At 41.6% G+C, this 26,046-nt stretch overlaps 1 protein-coding gene across 2 annotated transcripts in view; it reads right to left on the bottom strand.

The window, feature by feature from the left end:
• Positions 1-26,046, bottom strand: part of UBE2W (ubiquitin conjugating enzyme E2 W) — a 58,837-nt gene that overhangs the window by 23,222 nt on the left and 9,569 nt on the right. For both annotated transcript variants that reach the window (XM_070392690.1, XM_070392689.1), the window contains exons 2-3: positions 11,024-11,115; positions 5,858-5,960 (exon numbers count right to left, since the gene is read on the bottom strand). In XM_070392690.1, the coding sequence (XP_070248791.1) occupies positions 5,858-5,960; positions 11,024-11,115 (195 nt within the window). The remainder of the gene's footprint in view (positions 1-5,857; positions 5,961-11,023; positions 11,116-26,046) is intronic.

Here is a 26,046-nt window from a genome sequence, read left to right as displayed (position 1 = left end):
CATCGATGAGAGAGAAACATCGACCAGCTGCCTCCTGCATACTCCCTACAGGGTATGTGCCCGCAACCAAGGTACATGCCCTTGACCAGAATCGAACCTGGGACCCTTGAGTCCGCAGGCCGACGCTCTATCCACTGAGCCAAACTGGTTAGGGCAAGACTTCATAGTTTTGATGCTGACCATACCTCCCAAGTCCTTTGAGATAAACTTCAAACTCCTTCACATTACTGTTTTGACAGATTCCCAAATATCCATTCACTTTAATCTCTCGTTGTAGCCCTCCAGGATCTACACCCAAAACCACAACAACATAAGCTCACAGAACTCAGAAGAGGCCACATTCTCTCATGCCTTGCCCATTTGACATAAATAAACCCTTCTTGTTCCTTAAGTCCCAGTGCAAATAGGTTTTTCAACAAAAATTAATTGAAAGCTTAAAAACAACTAAAGACATTCTACTCTAAATCAGTCACTGCTTTCTCTTTGCTCCCAAGCATACAATCACACTTCCAGTTGCAGAGCCCAAAACTTGTGGACTCCTTCCCTTCATTCACATTCCACACTGATCCATCAGCAAATTCTGTTAGCTCAACCAACTTTTAAAATAGGTATAGCCCAGCCGCTATACCTATTGAGTGGTTGAGCATCGACCCATGAACCAAGAGGTCAGGATTTGATTCCCAGTCAGAGCACATACCCAGGTTATTGGCTTGATCCCCAGTGGGGGTTGTGCAGTAGGCAGCCGACCAGTGATTTGCCCTAATCACTGATGGGTTTCTCTCTCTCTCTCCCTTCTTCCCTCCCTCCCTCTCTGAAATCAATAAAAATGTATTTAAAAATAAAATAAGTACAAAATATGGCACCTTCCATGATCTCCACTGCTACCCTTCCTGAATTACTTCAATAGCTTATCTGGCCCTAGGTAGTTTGGTTCAGTGGATAGAACATCAGCCTGCGGACTGAAAGGTCCCAGGTTCGATTCCAATTTTGGTCAAGGGCATGTACCTGGGTTGCAGGCTCCATCCCCAGTAGGTGGCATGCAAGAGGCAGCCAATCAATGATTCTCTCTCATCATTGATGTTTCTCTTTCTCTCTTCCTCTGTGAAATCAATAAAAAATATATACATATTTAATAAAAGCTTATCTGGTATCCCTGCACCAGTATCCCCAATAGTCAATTTGCTATGTAACAGCCAGCTTTTACCTTTTAATTTTAAGTAGGATCATGACATTTCTCTACTCAAAATCTTCAAAGGTTTTCCATTTCATTCAGAGTAAAAGTGAAAATTCTTACCATGGGCTTTAAATGTCCTATCAGCCCAAATTACCTCTGCCCTATGCCCTACACTTCCCCCCTTGTCTACATAGCACTCTAGGGACCACTACAGGAGCACTGAAGTCACCTGCTCTTCCCCTTACCTCTATCACATGGTTCACTCACTCATCTCTTTCAGATCTCTGCTCCGATGCCACCTTTTCAGTGAAATCTTCCCTAATCACTCTTTCAAAACTACAACACCCTCATTCCTCTTTTCTGTTTTTCCCCCCAGTTTTCCATACTATATGTATTTTACTTACTGTCTGTCTCTTTCCACAAGAATACAAACTACATGTAAGCAGGGTTTTTTTTTTTCTCCTACAGTTTTATTTACCACTGAATCACCAATACCTAGTCCAGGATCTGTCCTATGCTATGTGCTATATAAATACTTACCAAATTAATGAATAAATGTCTACCTGTCCAAATATTAAACAGATTATAAGGCAGGACCAATGCTTTTTAATTTCTGTACTCCCATCTCTGAAGTACACAGAAGTGTATTTGGCACACAATTCATGCTCAATACAAGTTAAATTAGCCATTTACCTGCATGCTAATATAGAAAAGTAGTATATACAAAAATATTATATTTTCTGTATGGCTGGTCGTAAATGCACATTCGTAGAAACCAGTGATAAAAAGGTGTCTCATCTTGGCTCTCATATTAACTGAAAACGTTTTTTGTCATTGTTATTATTTTCTTTAAAGCAAATGGCCAGGCCAAACACCATTATTTTAGATAGGTAGTCTTTTCACTATAAAGTGAAATAATGTGAGATAAATTATAACTAGTAGGGGAAAAAACACAGCACACTATCATGTTTATGTATGGTCTTAAAGATCTCACTCACAGATACAAAAGTAATAATTTCACAATGAGATTGGTCTATTCTAGTGCTATTTCCCCAAATTCTACTCTTGTAAATAGTGGTAAATTTAGTGTTGTTCATTGCACAGGAGATTGAATGACTAGCCAACCAGTGCCAGTGCTGCCAGGTCTCATCCAATATAATCTTTGCTTTGAATGAAGAAATTTACTACCTCAGAGCAATGGGCTTCTACAAAGTCTGTTATGACAAACATCTTTAAATCTATATGCATATCAAGCGTTTATTGTTTAGACCCATTATAATTACATTATAACCATAAAGATGATGTGATTAAAAATAATATTTAACTATTACTGGACTCAGAGTAGCTCTGTCATGTTCTCAATCCTGGATATTAGGATATGCAACTTCAACGACATGGGAGAAACTAAAGGATGAATTGATGTTAAAAACAGAATCCTTGTATTATTCCAAAAGTTTGGGAACAAGTACCCTGGAGCTTACAAAGGTATCATTCTACAAATGATCTTTCTCTTCCAGAGATAACATTACTGAATGGATAAGTAGGCATTTTTTTTCCCATGCTGGTACTCACTCCTAATTGGCAGTCAACAGAGAAGTAACTTGGGTTTGAGTCATGACTATTCTACTAGCTACCTTTTAAACCATGAACAAGACATTTTACTTGTATAAGTTTCAATTTCTTCACTTTTAAAATGAGGATGAACCCATCTCCCTCTAACCCAGGGGTGGGCAAACTTTTTGACTCGAGGGCCACAATGGGTTCTTAAACTGGACCGGACGGCCGGAACAAAAGCATGGATGGAGTGTTTGTGTGAACTAATATAAATTCAAAGTAAACATCATTACATAAAAGGGTATGGTCTTTTTTTTTTTTTTTTTTTTTTTAGTTTTATTCATTTCAAACGGGCCGGATCCGGCCCGCGGGCCATAGTTAGCCCACGGCTGCTCTAATCTCTTCATTAAGAGCTATTACAAACAAAATAAGGATGGATGTTACATTACAAAGTATAATATAAATATCCTATGTAATAAAAGGCTAATATGCAAATCAACCAATCATAGAGACTGGTGGAACAACCAGTCTCTATGACTCACACTGATCACCAGGGGGCAGAAGCTCAATGCAGGAGCTGCCCCCTGGTGGTCAGTGCGCTCTCACAGGGGAAGTGCTGCTCAGCCAGAAGGCCTGAGCTGTGCTCATAGCTGGTGAGCACTGCAGTGGTAGCACTCCTGCCTCCGTTGCAGCACTGAGGATGTCTGACTGCCGGCTTAGGCCTGCTCCCCATTGGGAGCAGTCAAGACATCCCCCAAGGGTTCCCGGACTGCTAGAGGGCACAGGCCGGGCTGAGGAACCCCTGCAAGTGCACAAATTTTGTGCACTGGGCCTTTAGTTCAGTGATGGCGAACCTATGACACACGTGTCAGAGGTGACATGCGAACTCATTTTTTGGGTTGATTTTTCTTTGTTAAATGGCATTTAAATATATAAAATAAATATCAAAAATATAAATCTTTGTTTACTATGGTTGCAAATATCAAAAAAAAATTTTTTTTTAAATATATTTTATTGATTTCTTACAGAGAGGAAGGGAGAGGGATAGAGAGTTAGAAACATCGATGAGAGAAACATTGATTAGCTGCCTCCTGCACACTCCCTATTGGGTATGTGCCTGCAACCAAGGTACATGCCCTTGACCGGAATCGAACCTGGGACCCTTGAGTCCCCAGGCCGACGCTCTATCCATTGAGCCAAACCAGTTAGGGCTCAAAAAATTTCTATATGTGACATGGCACCAGAGTTAAGTTAGGGTTTTTCAAAATGCTGACAGGCCAAGCTCAAAAGGTTCGCCATCACTGCTCTAGTTACTATATAATAGAATGCATGAAGGTAATGGATAGCTAAAATTATTAAATTCAGACTTGACCATGAATGGACCTAAGCTAAAGAGTATTTAGACCTGACAGGAAATAATGAACCATTAGAGGTTTTACTGAGGAAGGTGGTTCCATGTGTACTAGTACATATAAAAACCAATGAGGTAATCGTGACTTCAAAGAAATCTAATGGCACTGTAAAAGGACGGGTAGGGGTGAAAAGAACTAGGATTAGCACTGTTAGTAAGGTAAGAGCAGAGTGACTGCAAATGGATCTGAAAAACTGCATTTACAGTGTGGGAAACGGAAGAATTTTAACACCAGCAGTGAAAAAAATATCTTATTTTGTAATTGGAAAAGATTGAGTTTAGATGTGTTATGTTTGAGATGTCTGGAGTTACTTAAGTAGAGATGTCCAAGAAGGGAGTGAAATTAAACATCAGAAGGAAGAACTTATACTCAGAGCTGTAGACCTGGGACCAGCTGCTTAGGATGGTTGAAGTCAGAGAAGAGTGAGAAGAGTAAGGGAGAGCTGAATAAAGAACTCCAAAATCAGAAGGGTGGGCAGAGTACATTCGGAGAAAAAGAATTTAAAAAATATGAGATAAGATGATAAAGGGAATTTATTACAAATGACCATATGTTAAAAATGAAATTCAAATGATGCTGGATTGATATTTGATATAGAAATAAATACTAAGGATTAGAGGACACTTTTGACTTAGTTTCACGTTTACAAAATAGTATTTTCCTGATGAAAAATGTGTGAGCTCCGACAGTAAGCCTCCAGTAGTCAAAAGTGTCCAAGTTGGTTAGTTGTATTCTCCTTCCATATACGCAAGACCCTGTTGCCTTCAAGCATTAACAGTCAGCAATGATGCTAATAAACCAAAAGCAACAATAGAAAGTGAAGATCATTTTCTGGAGAGAAGAAAGATATTTACTTTTGTTTTTTATTATAATCTTTTTCTATTAGACTATGGTATATCCTCTTTAAAGTAGCAATGCAATATGACTTTCCTTAAAAATAGCATATTTTAGCACCAAACAGGTTGAATTTCAGGTATTTGGGAAATTTAATCATCCAGAACACCTCATTACCTAGCAACATCAACAGAGTTGGCATTAAGTCTTATCATTTTGCCACTACGAGTAACTCATTTACCCTTACCGAGACAGAAATCTGAAGTCATCTTAGAGTCTCCCCTTCTCTAACCTCCACCGATTAATTATTCACTCTGTTAAACAGCTCTCAGAAATGTTCCTCCACCACTATTTTCCCCTGTCCAAGTATTAAGCCATTAACTGACAGTGCCTCAAATTATAATGATCAGATTTGGGGCTCATGTCTAGATGTTTAACATCTCCTAATATATTCTACTCTTGCAGTGCTAAAATGTTGCAAAGACAGCATGTCAATGCAAAATCAAAGAAGTGCTCCTTTGAACAAAGCACTTGCCTCTTTACAATGTCATTCTATCATCTTATCTAGGAACGCCTAGCTATTCCAGAATGTTAAGTTCTCTCTCTGACAATCCATAGGCCTGGGTCAGATTTCCACCCCTTTTTATTAACATCTATGGTTAAGAAAGTTTTAAGTTCTTGGAAGTACAAAAGTAGCAAAGACCTAATCTCAATAATGTAAAATGTTCAAAAGATCCTGGTTTACATTATGGTAAGATAAAGGAAGAAATCTATTTACATAATTAAAATAAATTTACTTTATCAAGTTTTTCTTTGTCAAAAATCACCAATTTAGCATTTTGCTATAAGAAATACAATGAATTTTTTAAAAGCAAGGAGTTACCTGAGGAGAGTCAAAAGGATATCGACTACTAAACTTAAATAGAAGTTGAAATTTTTCCCCTTCATATAAGGTACCTGGTGCACCTTCCATGTCTACAATCCACCTAGAATAGAAAAAAAGAAATTAAAAACTTCAGATAAAAGAGATTGGGGCAAGAAGGAGAAAAGATAACACGAAGAACTTCCTCTATGCCAGGTATTGGGATAGGAGTCATTTGTGTATAATAGCATACTTCATCCTCCCAATAATTATAAAAACAGCCATTCACATTCCTGGAATGCCTATTCAAGGGTTAAATAACTAGATCAAGGTCAGACAGCTAGCAAAAGACAGAGACAAATTTTATCCCAGGTCTCAGAAAACAAACATAATAAATAACGAATGAATAAATCAAAAACAAAATAAAAACCTAACTCAGGGTGATAACAGCAAAGCCTGTGCTATTCCTACTCAATTTATCCTATCTTATTTTCTCAAGATTATTTCTACAATGACTAAGAAGATTTTATAAATAACATCAAACTAATTAACTTCCATTCTGATATCAATTATTTTAGAAGCAATGGGGGAAGTATCAGCAATGACAACTGAGAACTACAGTCATCTGACCGATGATCTCATCAGTGTCTAAAGAAAACTAACTAGGAAAAAGAAGGCTAAGCTGACATTGGTCCACGTACTCTGATGGGCATTCAAAATTTTATATGGCTTTTCCTTAGTTTCTCATTATGTCTCAAATGTTTAATAAAACCCAGAATAGATTTCTCTGGTATCGATGCAAGTTTACTTTGTTTCCACGTATAAAAACCATGAATATAAAATAGAGACATAATTAGGAACTCATTCTTATGACTTTGGTCCACTTTGCTTCTAAAATACTGCCCCATTATCTTTCTTATCAAAATCTCTGTTTCTCTACCTTCCCCTTCTCCATTTGATTTAAAAGAAAAGAACAACAGGTAATGTACAAAATATACTTATATCTCTGCACTTATAGTAATGACCGTACACCTGACCAATTCCTTCAATGTTATGCTTTTCGGGTATAAAAATTTATTATTTTAAATACAGGGAAACAAAAGAAAGAAAGAAATGAGAATACAGTTTTGGGGTTCTATTCATCACACCACTTACTACTGATTAAGAGTATGTGAAATAATAAATGTGCCTATTCTCTCAAAGCAACAGCGAATGTGAACAGGCTCTTAAGAGCACAGCTATTCATTTTCAGAATGCATGCTGAATACATATGTGGTAAAAAAGAGATGACCACAGACCCAAGAGGCAATATTTTACAGTGAAATTAGATAGATCTGCCCCTTAGCTAGCTGTGTGGCCATGAGTAAGCTATTTTACCTCCCCCATTTTAACTATTTCGATTGTAAAACAGGTATTTTTTGTTAAGTAATCACTTCAAAGTGTTGTTGGATACATAACATTACATATGCAAAAAAAACCCTAGCACATTCCTGACAGCAGAACCAGAACACAATAAATTAAATACAATGCAAAAGCTGCACTAAAAAACAAAATCTAAAACTATTCTCTTTACAAACCAGATAGGTCCTTCCTAACCATCAAAATCCCCTTTTAGCCCTAACCAGTTTAGCTCAGTGGATAGAGCGTCGGCCTGTGGACTGAAGGGTCCCGGGTTCGATTCCGATCAAGGGCATGTACCTTGGTTGCGGGCACTCACCAGTAGGGGGTGTGCAAGAGGCAGCTGATCGATGTTTCTAACTATCCCTCTCCCTTCCTCTCTGTAAAAAGTCAGTAAAATATATATTTAAAAAAAAAATCCCCTTTTACCCACCCCCCTAATCTGGACAACCATTGCAAAGCGATATCCTGAGGAAAACTCAGGACTTCCTGGTAGCCTTTCATTCTGTTTTATAAGGTAATTTTTAGGACAATGTACCATAAATTTATGTGATCTACCCAAGCACAGACTTTAAAAAAAAAAAAAAAAATCCTTGCCCAAGGATTTTTTAATGAGATATATATATATATATATTTTTACAAAGACAGGGAGGGGAAGAGGGAAAGAGAGACAGGCAGACAGAAAGACCCCCTACCTGGGGATTGAACCCTAACCTAGGGATGTGCCCTGACCAGGAACCAATCGAACCTGCCACCTTTTGGGGTATAAGAAAATGCTCCAACCAACTGAGACACCCAGCCAGTGCTACAACTTTTAAACAGCTAAGCAAATACCTCAATAATCCCTCCAAAGCTGGGTGACAGGTCAAAAAAGGCATAATTTTCTATTGTACAGTATACTGTACTTTTAAATAACATTTTATTAATTAAAAAGTAAAATATGATCACCATAGAAAATTTAGAAAAAGTATCAATAAAACAAAAATTACCCATAGATAATTACTGTTAAAAGTTTTTTGGATACATCTCATTCTAGTCATTTTGTGTTGCAGTTTCTTTATCAATGGTATTGAAGATTAGTAGTTGCATTATGTGCACACTTAATTACATACATTCAAATCATCAGTGTTTATGATTTCAATCACAAGCACACCCGCCAAAGTAAGGATGAGATGGGAGCAGTCTCAGTTCTTAACTTCTTGTGAGTAACTGAGATTCTAATGTTTAAATATAGGTTTGAACTGTGCAGGTCCACTTATACGGGAATAATTCTTCAATAAATATGTAGAGTACTGTAAATGTATGTTCCTTCTAGTCAATCTGTCTATATTTCTATTCCTTCAGATAGCACAGGGGTTTATTAGGTTAAAGGATATGATACTCGTGTTTTTAAAGGTCTTAATATATGCTACCATAATGTCTTCTACAAAGCTTAATGTGCTTTCATCATCTTTCTTATCCATATCCACATCCCATATAATCCCACTAAATAAAACTTTTGTGATTCATTTATGTTATTTTAAAAGAAAAATTACTGCCAGACAAAAATCTCTAAATGCAATATTCAAAGATAATGCATGCTGTTTTCAAAAGAAACATCAACAAAATGGCAACCAGTCAAATGGGAGAAGATATCTGCAAACAATACCTCCAACAAGGGGTCAATATCCAAAATATATAATGAACTCATACAATTCAACAAAAGAACAATCCAATTAAAAAATAGGCAGAGGACCTGAACACTTTTCCCAAGACATATAAATGGTCAACAAATATACGAAAAGATGCTCAACTTCACTAGCTATAAGGAAAAGGCAAATCAAAACCACAATTATATACCACCTCATGTCGAATGGCTATTATCAATAAGATAAGAAATAATACGTATTGCAGAGGATGTGGAGAAAAAGGAACCATTATGCACTGCTGATGGAAATGTAAATTGGAGCAGTCTCAATGGAAAACAGTATGGATGTTCCTCAAAAAATTAAGAATAGAGCTACCATATGACCCAGCAACTCCTCTTTTGGGTTATCTACCCAAAATATTTGTAAAGATATAGGTATTCCTATGTTCACTGCAACATTATTCAGTGGCCAAGATATGGAAACAACTTAAATGTCCTTTGACTAATGACTGGATAAAGAAGATGTGGTATGTATATACAAGTGAATACTACATTCAGCCATAAAAAAAAGATGGAATATTGCCATTTGAGAAAACATGGGTGGATCTTGAAAGCATCATGTTAATTGAAATAAGTCACATAGAAAAGGACAAGATCATACAATTTTATTCACATGTGGGATATAAAACAAAAAACAACAAAAGAACAAACAAAATAAACTCACAGACACAGACAACAGCATGGTAGTTACCAGAGGGGAAAAGGGGGAGATCGAAGAGGGTAAGCAGGGAAGAATACTAGATTTTGGGTGGTAAGTACACAATAAAATATAGAGATGTTATATTATAAAGTTGTACACCTGAAACATATATAATGTTAATAACCAATGTTACCCCAATAAAATTAAATTTTTTAAAAAAAGTAATGCTGGCCCAGCTGGCATGGCTCAGTAGTTGATCATCAACCTAAGAACCAGGAAGTCATGGCTCAATTCCTTGTCCAATTCCCAGTCGGAGCACATGCCTGGGTTTCGGGCTTGGTCCCCAGTGTTGGGCATGCAGGAGGCAGCCAATCAATGATTCTCCCTCAGCATTTATGTTTCTCTCTCTCTCTCCCTTCCTCTCTGAAATCAATAAAAAAATATTTTTTTTAAAAAAAGAAATTGTTATAGAACTAGAGATGTGCACTGCATTTTCAAACATCAATATATCCATCTAAATATCAACATATTAATTGCCCATATTCCTGTTCTTCATGTTTGACTCCTGTCTTAATAACTCAAATATCAAAGTGAAAGGTAAAATTTTTTTCTTCTAGAAGGACGAGTATGCCCCCCAACCCTCCATTGTGTGAATTTTGCTTACGTTTGCTCTCTCAACCTCAAATATCCTATATAATAAAAGCCTAATATGCTAAGTGTCTGGTCAACCGGTTGGCCATTCAATCAAATCATAATATGCTAATGATATGCTAAGGCCACTCAACCACTTGCTATAACGTGCACCAGTGGGGTCCCTCGGCCTGACCTGCGCCTTCTTGCAATCTGGGACCCCTCAGACGATGTTGGAGATCCAGTTTTGGCTCATCTCACAGGCCAGACACTTTAGTCACAATTCAATATTTGAATTGTCCTTATTTGTCCTACAAGATGGTCTATGGTAAACTTTTATCTTGTAGGCTTCTATCCTTTTTATGTTTTTCTGGAGATTTTTTTTTAAGGAAAGGAGCAATTATTTTATATTTTCCCACTATTTCAGAACATTCATCCTTAGTTAACAGAATTATTAAATCAAAGGAACAGTAAGAATAGACCATACTAGGTTGTGAGATCTTAGAATGATACTCGTGAAAATATTTTAAACTAAGTCAAATTCATTTTTAAGAGAGGGGACGCATCTCTCTCTACTCTTCTTGGTATCATATCTGGGAAGATACTTCTGCTCCACTCCCAAGGAAGGAGCTGAGTTAGAGAGAATACTTGTGTTCCCTTCCACCCTTCACTTTTTCATGCATAGAGTAAGGTCTGTTAACTGTATTTACCACTTGCTGGAAGAGAATATGATGAAATATAAAAACAATTATATATTTAATAAAATAAGTATACAGTCATACATTACACTGATAATAAAAGAAACTAAGTACTTTAAAAATTAAGTACTTACTGTGTAATTGAATTTTGAACACTCTTTTCATTTAAAGTCATCCCAGGAGGTGGGTCATTTTGCAAAGCCAACAGTTCTTTCTGCAGTCGTTTCTAGAAAAAAATACCAATAATAATTTGTACCTTATGGTTATATGTCTAAATATATTTATAAAAATTGATGTTGTAAAGGATTATGAAGAGCAGCCAGCTATCTACAAAACTTCATAGCTATTTCATGGAGGTTTGTAAGGTCTCAGCCTAGGTTATAAGTGTTGAGTGTTAGTAGTGCTTCTTTTACTGTTTTTCAACTATAAATATAATCCAAAAGAACATGTCATTTCAGACATGAATAAGTTTTAAATAGTTATTTATAATTTACAACCCATATTTCTGTTTTCTTAAATATGATCACCTGCACATTTTTAATCTTTCAACGCCAGAATATAACATATCAGGGCCCAAGATATGTAAATTTATTTTCCGATATAACAGATGCCCCCAAATGGCTATGTATTTTGCCTTCTTGTTTGTGCAGCTTTTACTGTCCAACTCTTCAGTTATTATCACTAGTGTACATTAATTTATAGTACACAACAACAGAAAACTCACAGAAGCTCACAATTTATGGGTTTAAAATCCAAATAATTAGAACTATATGCAACATTATAAAGATTATAAATAAACATCTTTTCTTGGATTAAAGTAGACAAACATAAATATCTGTTCAGAACTCAAGAACTTGCTGCTTAAAAGCTAGTATCAAAAAAAAAGAGCTAGTATCTGCTTTTTTCTGGACAAATATTACTATCAATATAGCAATGTTTCTAGATCTTTTCAATATATGACATCTTTAAATAAGCTTAACATAACCCAACACCAATACAGTTTAGAAAACAACTCCCCTTCTTCGTTGAGAATCACTGTAACAGAACTTATAAATGGCTCTTTAGTTGCCAAGAATGAAAAATTTTCCTCAGACCTTGCAATATCATAATTGAAAGTAACGATGAAAATAAGGTATCAACTACATACAATTCCCCCCATCCCATTCTGACCACACCCACATTATCCAGCAAAAGGGTTTGTTTTGGCAACTATATCATGTTATTTTGGTGTAACAAACTCCAACTCATCTTCAGTGCTGGCATTACATTGACTAACATTTACTGCTTCATGTGCTCTCTTAAAAATTTATTTATTATTGACTAGAGGCCCGGTGCATGAACTTTGTGCATTCCAGAGGGGTGGTGTCCCTCAGCCCGGCTTGCACCCTCTCGCAGTCCAGGAGCCCTTGTGGGATGTCCAACTGACGGCTTAGGCCCGGACCAGGCCTAAGCCGTCAGTCAGACATCCTTAGCACTGCCACGGAGGCAGGTGAGGCTCCCGCCACCACTGTTGCGCTAGCCAGCCGTGAGCACAGCTTCTGGTGCACTGACCACCGGGGGCAGCTCCTGTGTTGAGCATCTGTTTCCTGGTGGTCAGTCCGCATCATAGCGACCAGTCGTTCTACCATTCGGTCATTTTGCATATTAGCCTTTTATTATATAGTATTGACTGATTTTAGAGAGAGGGGAAGAGAGAGGGAGGAGAGGGAGAAATATCAATTTCCTATTCCACTTATTGATGCATTGATTGATTCTTTTATGTGCCCTGTATGGGGATCAAACCTGCAACCTTGGCATGTTGGGATTACGCTCTAACCAACTGGGGGACTTTCTCAATGTCATCAGCAATGTGCAAAAGTGTTTGTTTTCTTTGCAATCTTGCCAGAACTAAAGGTAATCATCCTCATCAATTTCTGTGAAGTTGGCAAAAAAAATATTCTACCTTACTTGCTGTTTTAATGGCTACTTGAATAAATTTTTGTTGTCTACTATCTTAAAATTTGTAAGGCTTTCCCAGTTTGTCATTTGCCCTTTAACTTTGTCGTTTGCCATGCACACACTTAAAAGTTATATTATTAAATATATATATTTTTAAATCAAATAAACGATGATTTCATAAAAAAAAAATAAGAACCTGAAATTTAATTTTGGTTATTTCATGCGTCCATTTTATTTCCCTTTTTAAGGTCTGGATGAGACTTCTTGGGAAGCCTCTAAAAACTTTACTGTGGGCTACATGGGGCATTAGAAGCCAGAGCACTCCTCCTCCAGACTCCTTCCCAGTGTCTGGAGGTGCTATCAGAACCACAGACCTGGTCAGGAGCTTCCCTAAGGCAGTACAGAGTCGGGCCAGGGGGCCACTAGGCAGGCCCTAATTAAGTTTTTCTTTAAAAAAAAAAAAATTTATTTTAGAATCATGTCTTTCTGTATATTAACTTGGGGAATATCAGTTAATATTTAGGAAATAAGATTTGAGGTCAGCCATCTTCCAAAAAAAATTTTATTTTTGCTCATTTAAAAAAGTACAAGTTAACTATACACCTTTTATCCATGAGTTTAGGAATTGTAGTGATATGGCTTAGAAAGCATAATGGCCTAAGTATTCAAAATATAAGTTCGTGTGGAAAAGAATTTTGTTTATGTGTGTGGAGGAAACCTATAGGTTTAAAATAATATGTCAGCCAACTGATTTAAAAGACCTTTAATTGTTTTGTTTTTGAAGCCACCCTTGTCTTCCTATGAGGAAGAATTGAGAGGGGATGCTTCTCTGTGTAAAACTCCAAATTGGTGGTGTTGACTTTTGAGCTTGAACATTTTCAGACTTGATTAAAACTTGGTTTATTCTAATTTCTGTACCAAAAGAGTTTTACGTGGTAACTAGTCTTATAACATGTATGTATCATATGTTTGTTCATCTAAAGCTTTTTAATCCAAATAAAAATGGAGTTTGCAAAGTGAAAAAAAAAATTAAATTTCACTGTGCTGGAAATGAAAACCTGTTTAGTCTTTGAAACACATTATTTGGCTTTCAGTAGACCACAGTCCTGATTTTTCTCCTTTGTGACCACTCTCTCCTTTTGGGCACTACTGTACCCTGAAAGCATGAGGAAGTGATTTATGCATTTGTCTCTCTTTAGGCTATGGGCTTTTAAAAAAAAGTCTTGTAGCTTTTTGCATTCCAATCTGATTTTTGAAGATGTCAATTTAAAATAAGAATGAGTAGCTTCATTTATTGACGGCTTTCCATTTCCTAAGGGGGGGAAAGTTTCAATAAGTTATTAGGAGTTAAGGTCTCTAGAAGTGTATTTAGAATTCAGTAGGAAAGAAAACATTTCCTTAATATGCCTGAAACAGTATTTTAAAATAAAATTTTATAGCTTAGCATCTCACCCAGAAATAAATGGCAATTGTTGTAATTATTTTTTAAATATATTTTTATTGATTTCAGAGAGGAAAGGAGAGGGGGAGAGAGTCAGGAACATCAGTGATGAGAGAGAATCATTGATTGGCTGCTTTCTACATGCCCCCTACTGGGGATTGAGCCCGCAACTCAGGCATGTGCCCTTGACCAGAACCGAACCTGAGACCCTTCAGTTTGCAGGCTGACGCTCTATCCACTGAGCCAAACCAGCTAGGGCTGTTATAATTATTAATATATTGCAGGAGAGGGGGAATAGTGGTTGTTATTGTCATGATATTAATGAGTACCAACAAATTTTTTTCCTATCTTGCTCCCCTATTATCATTTCATCTTTAGTTTGTTGTTAGATGAAATTGGAAAGAAAACTTACTGGCCATTGTATGTACTGCTGTATTAGCAACCTTTGTCATATATATATGGCTACATTTTTAATATTTTCCCTCATTTCTGTTTCTTCCTATGCTAAACAAGGATTTCTCTTTTAGAATAGTTTCTTAAATCTGTCACTTTGAGATAAAACTTCACAAGATGTGAGGCCTAACTCCCCATCCCCTTCAACTTGCTCCATTTCCCATCACATTTTATTATACCATATACTTACTTGTTTTGTTATTATTTACTGACCATCCCGCCCCCCCCGCAATCATTTAAGCTTTACAGGCCCAGGAATCTTGTCAGTTTGTCCCTTTATGCATTGCCATTATTAGTATCTAAGAGGAATATATTCTGTTCTGTTTTTTTAAAATACATTTTTATTGATTTCAGAGAGAAGAGAGAGAAACAGCAATACTGAGAGAGAATCAATGATCGGCTGCCTCCCACATGCCCCACACTGGGGACCGAGCCCACAACCCGGGCATGTGCCCTTGACCAAAATCAAACCCAGGACCCTTCAGTCTGCAGGCCGATGCTCTATCCACTGAGCCAAACTGGCTACGGATTGTTCTGGTTTTGATTTATAATGACAGAACTATCATTTAAATGTTTTGTGCCTTGGTTTCAACATACATTAGTGTGGGATAATACTTACAGAAATGCATTAGTTTAGAAGCTGAACTGCTTTATATATTAATGGCCTTTTTAGGATGCTATTTAAAAATATTTTAAAAATTCATTTTAGAGCCGAAACCGGTTTGGCTCAGTGGATAGAGCGTCGGCCTGCGGACTGAAAGGTCCCGGGTTCGATTCCGGTCAAGGGCATGTACCTGGGTTGCGGGCACATCCCCGGTGGGGGATGTGCAGGAGGCAGCTGATCGATGTCTCTCTCATCGATGTTTCTAACTCTCTATCTCTCTCCCTTCCTCTCTGTAAAAAATCAATAAAATATATTTTTTAAAAAAAATTCATTTTAGAGACAAGAAGGGAAATATCAATTGGTTGTCACCAACTGGGGATCAAACCTGTAAAATTTCAGTGTATGGGATGACATTCCAACCAAGTGAGCAACACCGGCCAGGGCACTTTTTTTTTTTTTTTTTACTAGGAGCGTATCGTTTGATGTGGTATTAACTTAAACAGTAATGTACACTATAAAACAAACATCTTAGTACATATTTATACTGTCATGCCCATCATCTTCAGCTGTCTGAAAAAGGAAATGATCAGGAGCTGAAGCGGCAAAAATCACATTGGGGCCAAAACCGGTTTGGCTCAGTGGATAGAGTGTCGGCCTGCGGACCGAAAGGTCCCAGGTTCGATTCCGGTCAAGGGCATGTACCTTGGTTGCGGGCACGTCCCCAGTGGGTGATGTGCAGGAGGCAGCTGATCGATGTTTCTAACTCTCTATCTCTCTCCCTTCCTCTCTGTAAAAAATCAATAAAATATATTAAAAAAAAAAAAATCACATTGGGATGAAATGCCATAATACAGCACTGTGCTACACAATGTGGACCTGTTGCTGGGTCATGCTTTTATTTTATGAGGACTTGGAAAAATCATTCTTAATTTCTCTAGTTAGTTTCTATGAGGTGGTATGTAATATAGTTTAAGCGCACATGAAGCAGGCCCTGGCCAAGTAGCTCTATAGAAAACAAAAACAAAGTGAACTTGGGGACACTGAAATTTTGCCTTGGGGGTTTCTACCAAGCCAAGGGTGGGGGTTGGAGGAACCAAAAAGTGAGGAATCTAACAGAAGACCTACAAAAAACTGTGACCCCATCAGTGTAAGGATGAACAAGGTAGAGGGTGCAGAAGACAGCAGTGAAATCTGCCTGTTTTGAACACAGCAATGAGTAGAGGGAAAAAATTCTTCCACAAAATGTCATAACCTCAAGTGGACATCTACAGGGGTGTACAATCTGAACTACTACCTGAGAACCTTAGGCAAGAATTTAATTAAAAGTGTTCCATGAAGTAATGCCCCAGGCCACTGACAGAACAAATAAAAATCCTGGAAAAATACAAGTTCTATCTTTTGAAGCAACAATTTCACTTCTTAGAATCTAGAAAGATACATTCAAAAATTCATAAAGACGAAATGAGAAATTATTCAGAAAACAATAGCATGCAATACCTGATATAATAAAAATCTATCTTCCCCAGCTGGAAAAGCACTAGTTCCCCAATTAATTTACTTTATGTTCTTGTAGCATTTATATAACTGAGCAATTCCAAGGCAGAAATTATGGTCTATTCATCTTTGTATTCCTAGCATTCAAAACTGTTCTATGAATATGTATTTTTGCCTCACTGTCTGTAGGAGAAAAATCCATAAACAATATATGTATCAACAGGTTATACAAATTATTATGACATATGAAAACAAGACTATTAAAAGCATAGAGAATTATGTGGATCTAGGTGTACTAACAACAAAAGAACTGCAAAATATTGAAATAAAGAAAAAGCAAGCAGCAAAAACACATAAAATCCTTTTTAAAAATTTTTAAAATATATTTTATTGATTTTCTACAGAGAGGAAGGGAGAGGGAGAGTTAGAAACATCGATGAGAGAGAAACATCGATTCAGCTGCCTCCTGCACACTCCCTACTGGGTATGCGCCCGGAACCAAGGTACATGCCCTTGACGGGAATCGAACCCAGGACCCCTCAGTCCACAGGCCGACGCTCTATCCACTGAGCCAAACCGGTCAGGGCCACATAAAATCCTTTTATGTTAAAACAAAAGCAAGAGATTTATTTACCCAAATGTCATATAACACATACAAGAGATAAGAAAGAAGCACATCCAACTACTTTACAGTAGTTCCCTACTAGCAGTAGAAATGAAGAGAGAGGACATCCCTATTTGCACTATATACTTTTAAATTATGACTATTTACAAGTAGAAGGGTATTTTTTGTATAATTAGAAAATAAATGTAAGGGCCCAATGGATTAAAAAAAACACGTCCATATAAAAACATGTCCACAAATGTTCATAGCAACATTATTCATAACTAGAGGCCCAGTGCACAAAAATTTGTGCACTCGAGAGGGTCCCTCAGCCTGGCCTGTGCCCTCTGGCAGTCTGGGACCCCTCGGGGGATGTCCACCTGCTGGCTTAAGCCCGCTCCCCGGGGGATTGGGCCTAAGCTGGCAGTCAGACATCCCTCTGGCAGCCCGGCAGCCCTCGGGGGATGTCCACTTGCCAGTAGGGAACAGGCCTAAGCTGCAGCCAGACATCCTTAGCGCTGCTGAGGAGGCAGGAGAGGCTCCCGCCACCACCGCTGTACTGGCAGCTTTCAGCCTGGCTTGTGGCTGAGCAGAGCTCCCCTTGTGGGAGTACACTGACCACCAGGGGGCAGCTCTTGCATTCAGTGTCTGTCCCCTGGTGGTCAGTGTGAGTCATAGTGACCAGTCATTTCCAGTCGTTCTGCTGTTAGGGTCAATTTGCATATTACCCTTTTATTATGTAGGATAGAGGCCTGGTGCACGGGTGGGGGCTGACTGGTTTGCCCTGAAGGGTGTCCCGGATCAGGGTGGGGTCCTGCTGGGGTGCCTGACCAGCCTGGGTGAAGAGATGAGGGCCATTTTCAGGCTGGCCACACCCCCTTCAGGGTGGAGGTCCCTACTGGGATGCCTGGCTAGCCTGGGTGAGGGGCTGATGGCCATTTTCAGGCTGGCCACGCCCCCCGGTGACCCAAGCTCCCAGCCTCTCCTTTCTTTCTTTTTTTTTCCTGGGATTTATTTATCTTCTATAATTGAAACTTTGTAGCCTTGAACAGAGCTGAGGGCCGGCCAGGGCAGGCGGGAAGCTTGGCTTCCTCCATCGCCGGGGGCAACCCAAGCCTCCTGCTAGCTCCAACTCTGTGGCCGCCATCTTAGTTGGGTTAATTTGCATACTCGCTCCTGATTGGCTGGTGGGCGTGGCTTGAGTGTAGCCGAGGGACGGTTAATTTGCATGTTTCTCTTTTATTATGTAGGACTAGAGGCCCGGTGCACAAAGATTTGTGCACTCGGGGGGGGGGGGGGTCCCCCAGCCAGGCCTGTGCCCTCTCAGTCTGGGGCCCCTCGGGAGATAATAACCTGCTGGCTTAGGCCTGCTTCCGGGTGGCAGAGGGCAGGCCCAATCCCTAGGTGCAGCCCCTGGTCAGGCTCAGAGCAGGGCTGATTGGGGAGTTGGGGCACCGCCCCATCATGCACAGAGCAGGGCAGATTGGGAGGTTGCGATGCCACCCTCAGTCATGCTCAGGGTAGGGCCGATTGGGGGGTTGGGGCACCGCCCCCTGTCACACTCAAGGCAGGGTCGAAGGGGAGGTTGCAGTGCCACCCCCTGTCACTCACAGAGCAGGGCTCATCAGGGGTGTTGGGGCTCCATACCCTGTCATGCACAGAGCAGGGCCGATCAGGGTGTTGAGGAGCTCCCCGCTGTAACTCACAGAGTAGGGCCGATAGGGGAGTTGGGGCACCGCTCCCTGTCACACACAGAGCAGGGCGGATAAGGGGGTTGGGGCACTGCACCCTGTCACACTCAGGGCAGGGCCAATGGGGAGGTTATGGCTCTACCCTGTCACACACAGAGCAAGGCCCGTGGAGGGGGGTTGGGGCGCCACCCTCTATCACCCACAGAGCAGGGCCGATCAGGGGGTTGGGGCGCTGCCACTGTCACACTCGGGGCAGGGCCAATGGAGAGGTTATGGCTCTACCCTGTCACACACAGAGCAGGGCCCGTGGGGGGGGGGGGGTTGGGGCGCTGCACCCTGTCACACACAGAGCAGGGCCGATCAGGGGGTTGGTGCACTGCACCCTGTCAAACACAGAGCCGCAGGGCAATCAGGGGATTGGGGAGCTCCCCCCTATCAGGCACAGAGCAGGGCAGATAGAGAGGTTGTGGCCCCACCCCCTGTCACACACAGAGCCGCAGGGCGATCAGGGGGTTTGGGCGCTGCCCCGTCACGCTGATCCTGGTGCCGGGAGCCTCGCTGCTCCGCTGATCCCGGTGCCGGGAGTCATATTACCCTTTCACTATATAGGATAGAGGCCTGGTGCACGGGTGGGGGCCGACTGGTTTGCCCTGAAGGGTGTCCTGGATCAGGGTGGGGGTCCCCACTGGGGTGCCTGGCCAGTCTGGGTGAGGGGCTGAGGGCTGTTTTCCAGAAGCGAGTGACTGAAGCTCCCAACCGCTCCTTGTTTTCTTTTTATTTTATTTTATTCTGGGCCAGCTTTAGCTCTGAGGCCTCGCTGCTGAAAACATCGATACAAAGTTTCGGTCCGCCTGGCTTTCAGTCCAGCTGGTTTCTGGAGTTTTGTTTATCTTCTTATTTGCAACATAGTATATAGTTGCTTAGAGTTGTAGCTCAGAGGCAAGTGAGGCGGGGGAACGTTGGAGTCTGCAGTTACTGGAGGAAGCAAGCCTCATGTTCGCTTCCAGCTGCCTGGCTGCCGGCCGCCATCTTGGCTGACAGTTAATTTGCATATACTCACTGATTAGCCAATGAAAAGGGTAGCGGTCGTACGCCAATTACCATGTTTCTCTTTTATTAGTGTAGACTAGAGGCCCGGTGCACAAAAATTTGTGCACTCAGAGCGGGGTAGGGGGGTCCCCCAGCCGGGCCTGTGCCCTCTCGCAGTCTGGGACCCGTTGGGAGATAACAACCTGCTGGCTTAGGCCTGCTCCTGGGTGGCAGAGGGCAGGCCCAATCCCTAGGTGCAGCCCCTGGTCAGGCTCAGAGCAGGGCCGATTGGGGAGTTGGGGCGCCGCCCCCTGTCATGCACAGCACAGGGCGGATCGAGAGGTTGCGATGCCACCCTCAGTCATGCTCAGGGTAGGGCCGATTGGGGGGTTGGGGCACCGTCCCCTGTCACACTCAAGGCAGGGTCGATGGGGAGGTTGTAGCACAACCCCCTGTCACACACAGCACAGGGCCAATCAGGGGGTTGGGCGCTTCCCCCTGTCACTCACAGAGCAGGGCCCATCAGGGGGTTGGAGAGCTCCCCCGTCTCTCACAGAGTAGGCCCATAGGGGAGTTGGGGCACTGCCCCCGTCACACACAGAGCAGGGTGGAACAGGGGGTTGGGGCACTGCACACTGTCACACTCAGGGCAGGGCCAATGGGGAGGTTATGGCTCTACCCTGTCACACACAGAGCAAGGCCCGTGGAGGGGGGTTGGGGCGCCACCCTCTATCACCCACAGAGCAGGGCCGATCAGGGGGTTGGGGTGCCACCACTGTCACACTCGGGGCAGGGCCTATGGAGAGGTTATGGCTCTACCCTGACCACACACACAGCAGGGCCCGTGGGGCGGGGGGGGCGGGGGGGGGGGTTGGGGCGCCGCACCCTGTCACACACAGAGCAGGGCCGATCAGGGGATTGGTGTGCTGCACCCTGTCAAACATAGAGCTGCAGGGCAATCAGGGGATTGGGGAACTCCCCCCTATCAGGCACAGAGCAGGGCCCGTGGGGGGGAGGGGTTTGGGTGCCGCACCCTGTCACACACAGAGCAGGGCCGATCAGGGGGTTGGTGTGCTGCACCCTGTCAAACACAGAGTTGCAGGGCAATCAGGGGATTGGGGAGCTCCCCCCTATCAGGCACAGAGCAGGGCTCATCAGGGGGTTGGGGTGCCTTCCCCTGTCATGAACAGAGCAGGGCGGATAGGGAGGTTGTGCCCCCCCCCCCCCTTTCCCCCGGTCACACACAGAGCCACAGGGCGATCAGGGGGTTTGGGCGTTGGCCCCTGTCACGCTGATCCCGGTGCCGGGAGCCTCGCTGCTCCTCTGATCCCGGTGCCAGGAGGCATATTACCCTTTTACTATATAGGATAGAGGCCTGGTGCATGGGTGGGGGCCGGCTGGTTTGCCCTGAAGGGTGCCCTGGATCAGGGTGGGGGTCCCCACTGGGGTGCCTGGCCAGTCTGGGTGAGGGGCTGAGGGCTGTTTTCTGGAAGCGAGTGACTGAAGCTCCCAACCTGTCCTTGTTTTCTTTTTTTTATTCTGGGCCAGCTTTATCTCTGAGGCCTGGTTGCTGAAAACATGGATACAATGTTTCGGTCCAGCTGGCTTTCAGTCCAGCCGGTTTCTGGTGTTTTGTTTAGCTTCTTATTTGCAACATAGTACATAGTTGCTTAGAGTTGCAGTTGAGAGGCCAGCAAGTGAGGCGGGGAACATTGGAGTCTGCAGCAAGCAAACCTCATGCTCGCTTCAGTGCCTGGCTGCCGGCCACCATCTTGGCTGACAGTTAATTTGCATATACTCACTGATTAGCCAATGAAAAGGGTAGCGGTCGTACGCTAATTACCATGTTTCTCTTTTATTAGTGTAGATAGCCAAAATGTGGAAGCAACCCAAATATCCATTAACTGATGAATGGGGTAAACAAAATATGTTGTATATATAAAGTGGAATATTATTTGGCTATAAAAAAGAATGAAGTACTAATACATGCTGCAACATGGATGAACCTCAAAAACATTATGCTAAGTAATGACAAAAAAGTCAGTGACAAAAAACCACATATATACCATTTACATGAAATATCCAAAACAGGCAAATTTATACATACAGAAAGTAGACAGGAATTTGCCAAGGGATGGGGAGAATAGCAAGTGGGATGTTGGAGAATACATGCTTACAAGCACAAGGTTTCTTTTGGGAATTATGAAAATATTCTTATATTAAATTATGGAGATGATTGTACACTTTATATGGGTGAATTTTATGACAGATAAATTACATCTCAATAAAACTCAATGATAGATTAAACAGCAGATTAAACACAAGTGAAGAGGGAATTAGTACCTAAGCGGAAGATCTGAAGAATTTTTCCAGTATGTAACACAAAGGGAACACAAAAGAGAATGGAAGGCAACATTTAAAGAGATAATGCCTGAAAATTTCCCAGAATTGTTGAATACATCAGTCCTCAAATTCAAAAACCCAATTAATTCCAAAAAACATAAAAAGAATTCCAAACTTAAACACATCACTGTGAAAGTACAGAACACCATCTAAAATAGAGTTAATTCTAAAACCATAGAGAAAATATAGATTACCTACAAAACTACAAAATTCAGAGTGATGGTTACCATTAAAAAGTTCATTTTTAAATCTCAATTCCAATTGACATGCAGTATATTAGTTTCAGGTGTACAATATAGTAGAAATTTATATAACGAAGTAATTACCTCAGTAAGTATAGTCCCCATCTGACACCATACATAATTATTACAATATTATTGACCATATTTTCTATGCTGTACTGCCATCCCCATGACTATTTTCTTATCTGACAATTTGTACATCTTAACCCCCTCCCATCCAGCAACCATCAATTTGTTCATGAGTTTGTTTTGTTTGTTCATTTATTTTGTTTTTTAAGTTCCATATGTAAGTGAAATCACATGGTTTTGTCTGATTTATTTCACTTAGCATAATACCCTCTAGATCAGTGGTTCTCAACCTTCCTAATGCCGTGACCCTTTAATACAGTTCCTCATGTTGTGGTGACCCCCAACCATAAAATTATTTTTGTTGCTACTTCATAACTGTAATTTTGCTACTGTTATGAATCGTAATGTAAATATCTGATATGCAGGATGTATTTTCATTGTTACAAATTGAACATAATTAAAGCATAGTGATTAATCACAAAAACAATATGTAGTTATATATGTGTTTTCCGATGGTCTTAGGCAACCCCTGTGAAAGGTCGTTCGACCCCCAAAGGGGTAGCGACCCACAGGTTGAGAACCGCTGCTCTAGATCCATCCATGTTGTTGCAAATGGCAAGATTTCTTTTTTTCTCTATTTTTTACAGAGAGGAAGGGAGAGGGATAGTTAGAAACATGGATGAGAGAGAAACATTGATCAGTTGCCTCCTGCACACCTCCTACTGGGGATGTGCCCGCAACCAAGGTACATGCCCTTGACTAGAATCGAACCTGGGACCTTTCAGTCTGCAGGCCGACACTCTATCCACTGAGCCAAACCGGTTAGGGTGCAAGATTTCATTCTTTTTTTCTAATGGTAGAGTAATAATCTATTGAACACATGTACTATACCTTCTTTATCTAAAAGCTGTAACTATGTTTAAGGGTAAAAAGGCTATCAGAAGCCAGTCTGCATTTCATAGACATCAGTAAATATTCTGTCCTCTGCAAGATCTGAGAGAACCAATCACAAAATCCCTAGACCAAAACCTCACCCCACACAACCTCATACCCTCTCTTCCCACGAACACACATAGACATAGATATACACCCAGACACATCCTAAAGAATAAAACATTTGGAAAAGGGATACAACATCAAGAATGAGAAGTAACCTGAAACACATTTCTGTGTTTAGAGAGAAAACGATCACATAATTTCAGTATCAATGAAGCAAGATCTGAGATGATTTGCTGTCAACATTTTAAGGTTTGTGAACTGGAAGCTTAAGAGAAAAACACTGCCCTGTCTAGTTTGGCTCAGTGGATAGAGCATCAGCCCGAAGACTGATTCTTCTTTCCTTTCTTCTCCAGGTTCAATTCTTGCCAAGGGCATGTACCTCAGTTGCAGGCTCGATCACCAGTCCTGGTCGGAGCACATGCGGGAGGCAACTAGTCGATGTGTCTCTCTCACATTGATGTTTCTCTATGTCTCTCCCCCTCTATTCCACTCTCTCTAAAAATCAATGGAAAAATATCCTCGTGTGAGGATTAATTTTTTAAAAAAAGAGAGAAAAACACCTACCATCAGAAAAAAAACAGAATTTCATTGAGGCATTATCTACAAAGTGAAATAATCATCAACCAAATATTAATCTAGTTGAAAGAGATGCATGTAATTAACAGAAAATTTACACTAATTTTAAAATACTATATACGGAGAACCAAGATGGCGGCATAAGGTATAGACCTGTGCGTGCTGCCTCCCACAACAACATTGAAACTACCAACTATAAGACAAAACAGCTATCATTCAGAACCATGGGAAAGCTGGCCCAGTGGAAGTTCTACAACTGGAAGGAAAGAAAGAAGCACATTGAGAACAAAGGTACGGAGTCGCGCGCCAGGTGGGCTGCAACTGGATGCGTGGTTTTTTTCTATCAGAAGGGGATACAAGCTCTCGAATCCACTGAGCTTGTTTGGGGCGGGATTCTGAGGTCCCAGACCCCTACGGGAGAGGCCTTGCAGTGGGTTGGAAAGCGAGGGCGGCTTTCTTGTAGAGCTGCTCACTGGCACTTGGGGACGTGGAGAAGCAGAGACGCCATTGCTGTTTGCTCCGCCCTGGTGATTGAGACCCCGCCCTACTCAATTTACATCCCCACCCAAGCTGTGCCAGTGGCACAAAAGGAATCACCTGCGCTTTTGCAGCCTAACCCAACAAACTGCAGATTTCAACTCCTCACATCCATAAGGGACACACTCAAGAAGCAGAATCAGGTTCGGAGGAAGCCGGAGCCGGACCCGGCTGGGCCGGCGACATGGAACCGCTGTACCAGCAAACACACAAGCAGGTCCACCAGTTCCAGTCTCACATGGGACGCCAGGAGACGGCAGACAAGCAGTCTGTGCACTTAGTAGAAAACGAAATCCAAGCAAGCATACCAGATATTCAGCCAGCTAGAACACCTGGAGATTTTGTCCAGCAAGGAGCCTCCCAACAAAAGACAGAATGCCAAACTTCGTGTTGACCAGTTAAAGTATGATGTCCAGCACCTGTAGACTGCTCTCAGAAACTTACAGCATCAGCGATATGCAAGGGAGCAGCAGGAGAGACAGAGAGGAGCTTCTGTCTCGCATCTTCACCTCCAATGTGGGATGCGGCGCCCCCTGCGAGGCTGCGTGAGGCTGCGACGGCCCCTGCGAGGCTGCGACGGCCCCTGGGAAGCCGGCGGAACCCCACAAACCGCCCAGATGGCTTCGTCGACAGCCCACGAACCAGCTTGCAGCCCCACACACAACTATCACCCGAAGGGCGAGAGGGGCGAGAGCAGCTGTAGTGTTGCTTTCTCCTCACTTTTGGTAGCGAAATCCTCATTTTAAACATAAGAGGACACATTATTTTAAAAAGCCGTTAAGTGGCTCTGCACCCTTTCTGAGTAGAGCATGAACAAGTTGTGAGAGACCTTTCCGAACACAGGGACACGTTGCGGATGGAAATAGCTACATTTTCCATGTGTATGACCTTTGACTGGGCGACAAAAAGCATACACCTATGGATGAGGACAGTGGGGGGGTAAGGGCAGAGCGTGGGGTGGGAACTGGGTGGAGGGGAGCTATGGGGGGGGAAGGGCAACAACTGTAATAATCTGAGCAATAAAGATTTATTTTAAAAAATTAAAAAAAAATACTATATACTTTATCCTATTTAATT

The sequence above is a fragment of the Myotis yumanensis genome, unplaced genomic scaffold, assembly GCF_028538775.1.
Source record: "Myotis yumanensis isolate MYYU_CA2020_CCGP unplaced genomic scaffold, mMyoYum1.0.hap1 SCAF_15, whole genome shotgun sequence".
In the NCBI taxonomy this organism is placed as follows: domain Eukaryota; kingdom Metazoa; phylum Chordata; class Mammalia; order Chiroptera; family Vespertilionidae; genus Myotis; species Myotis yumanensis.
This window is presented reverse-complemented; position numbering and strand designations above follow the sequence as displayed.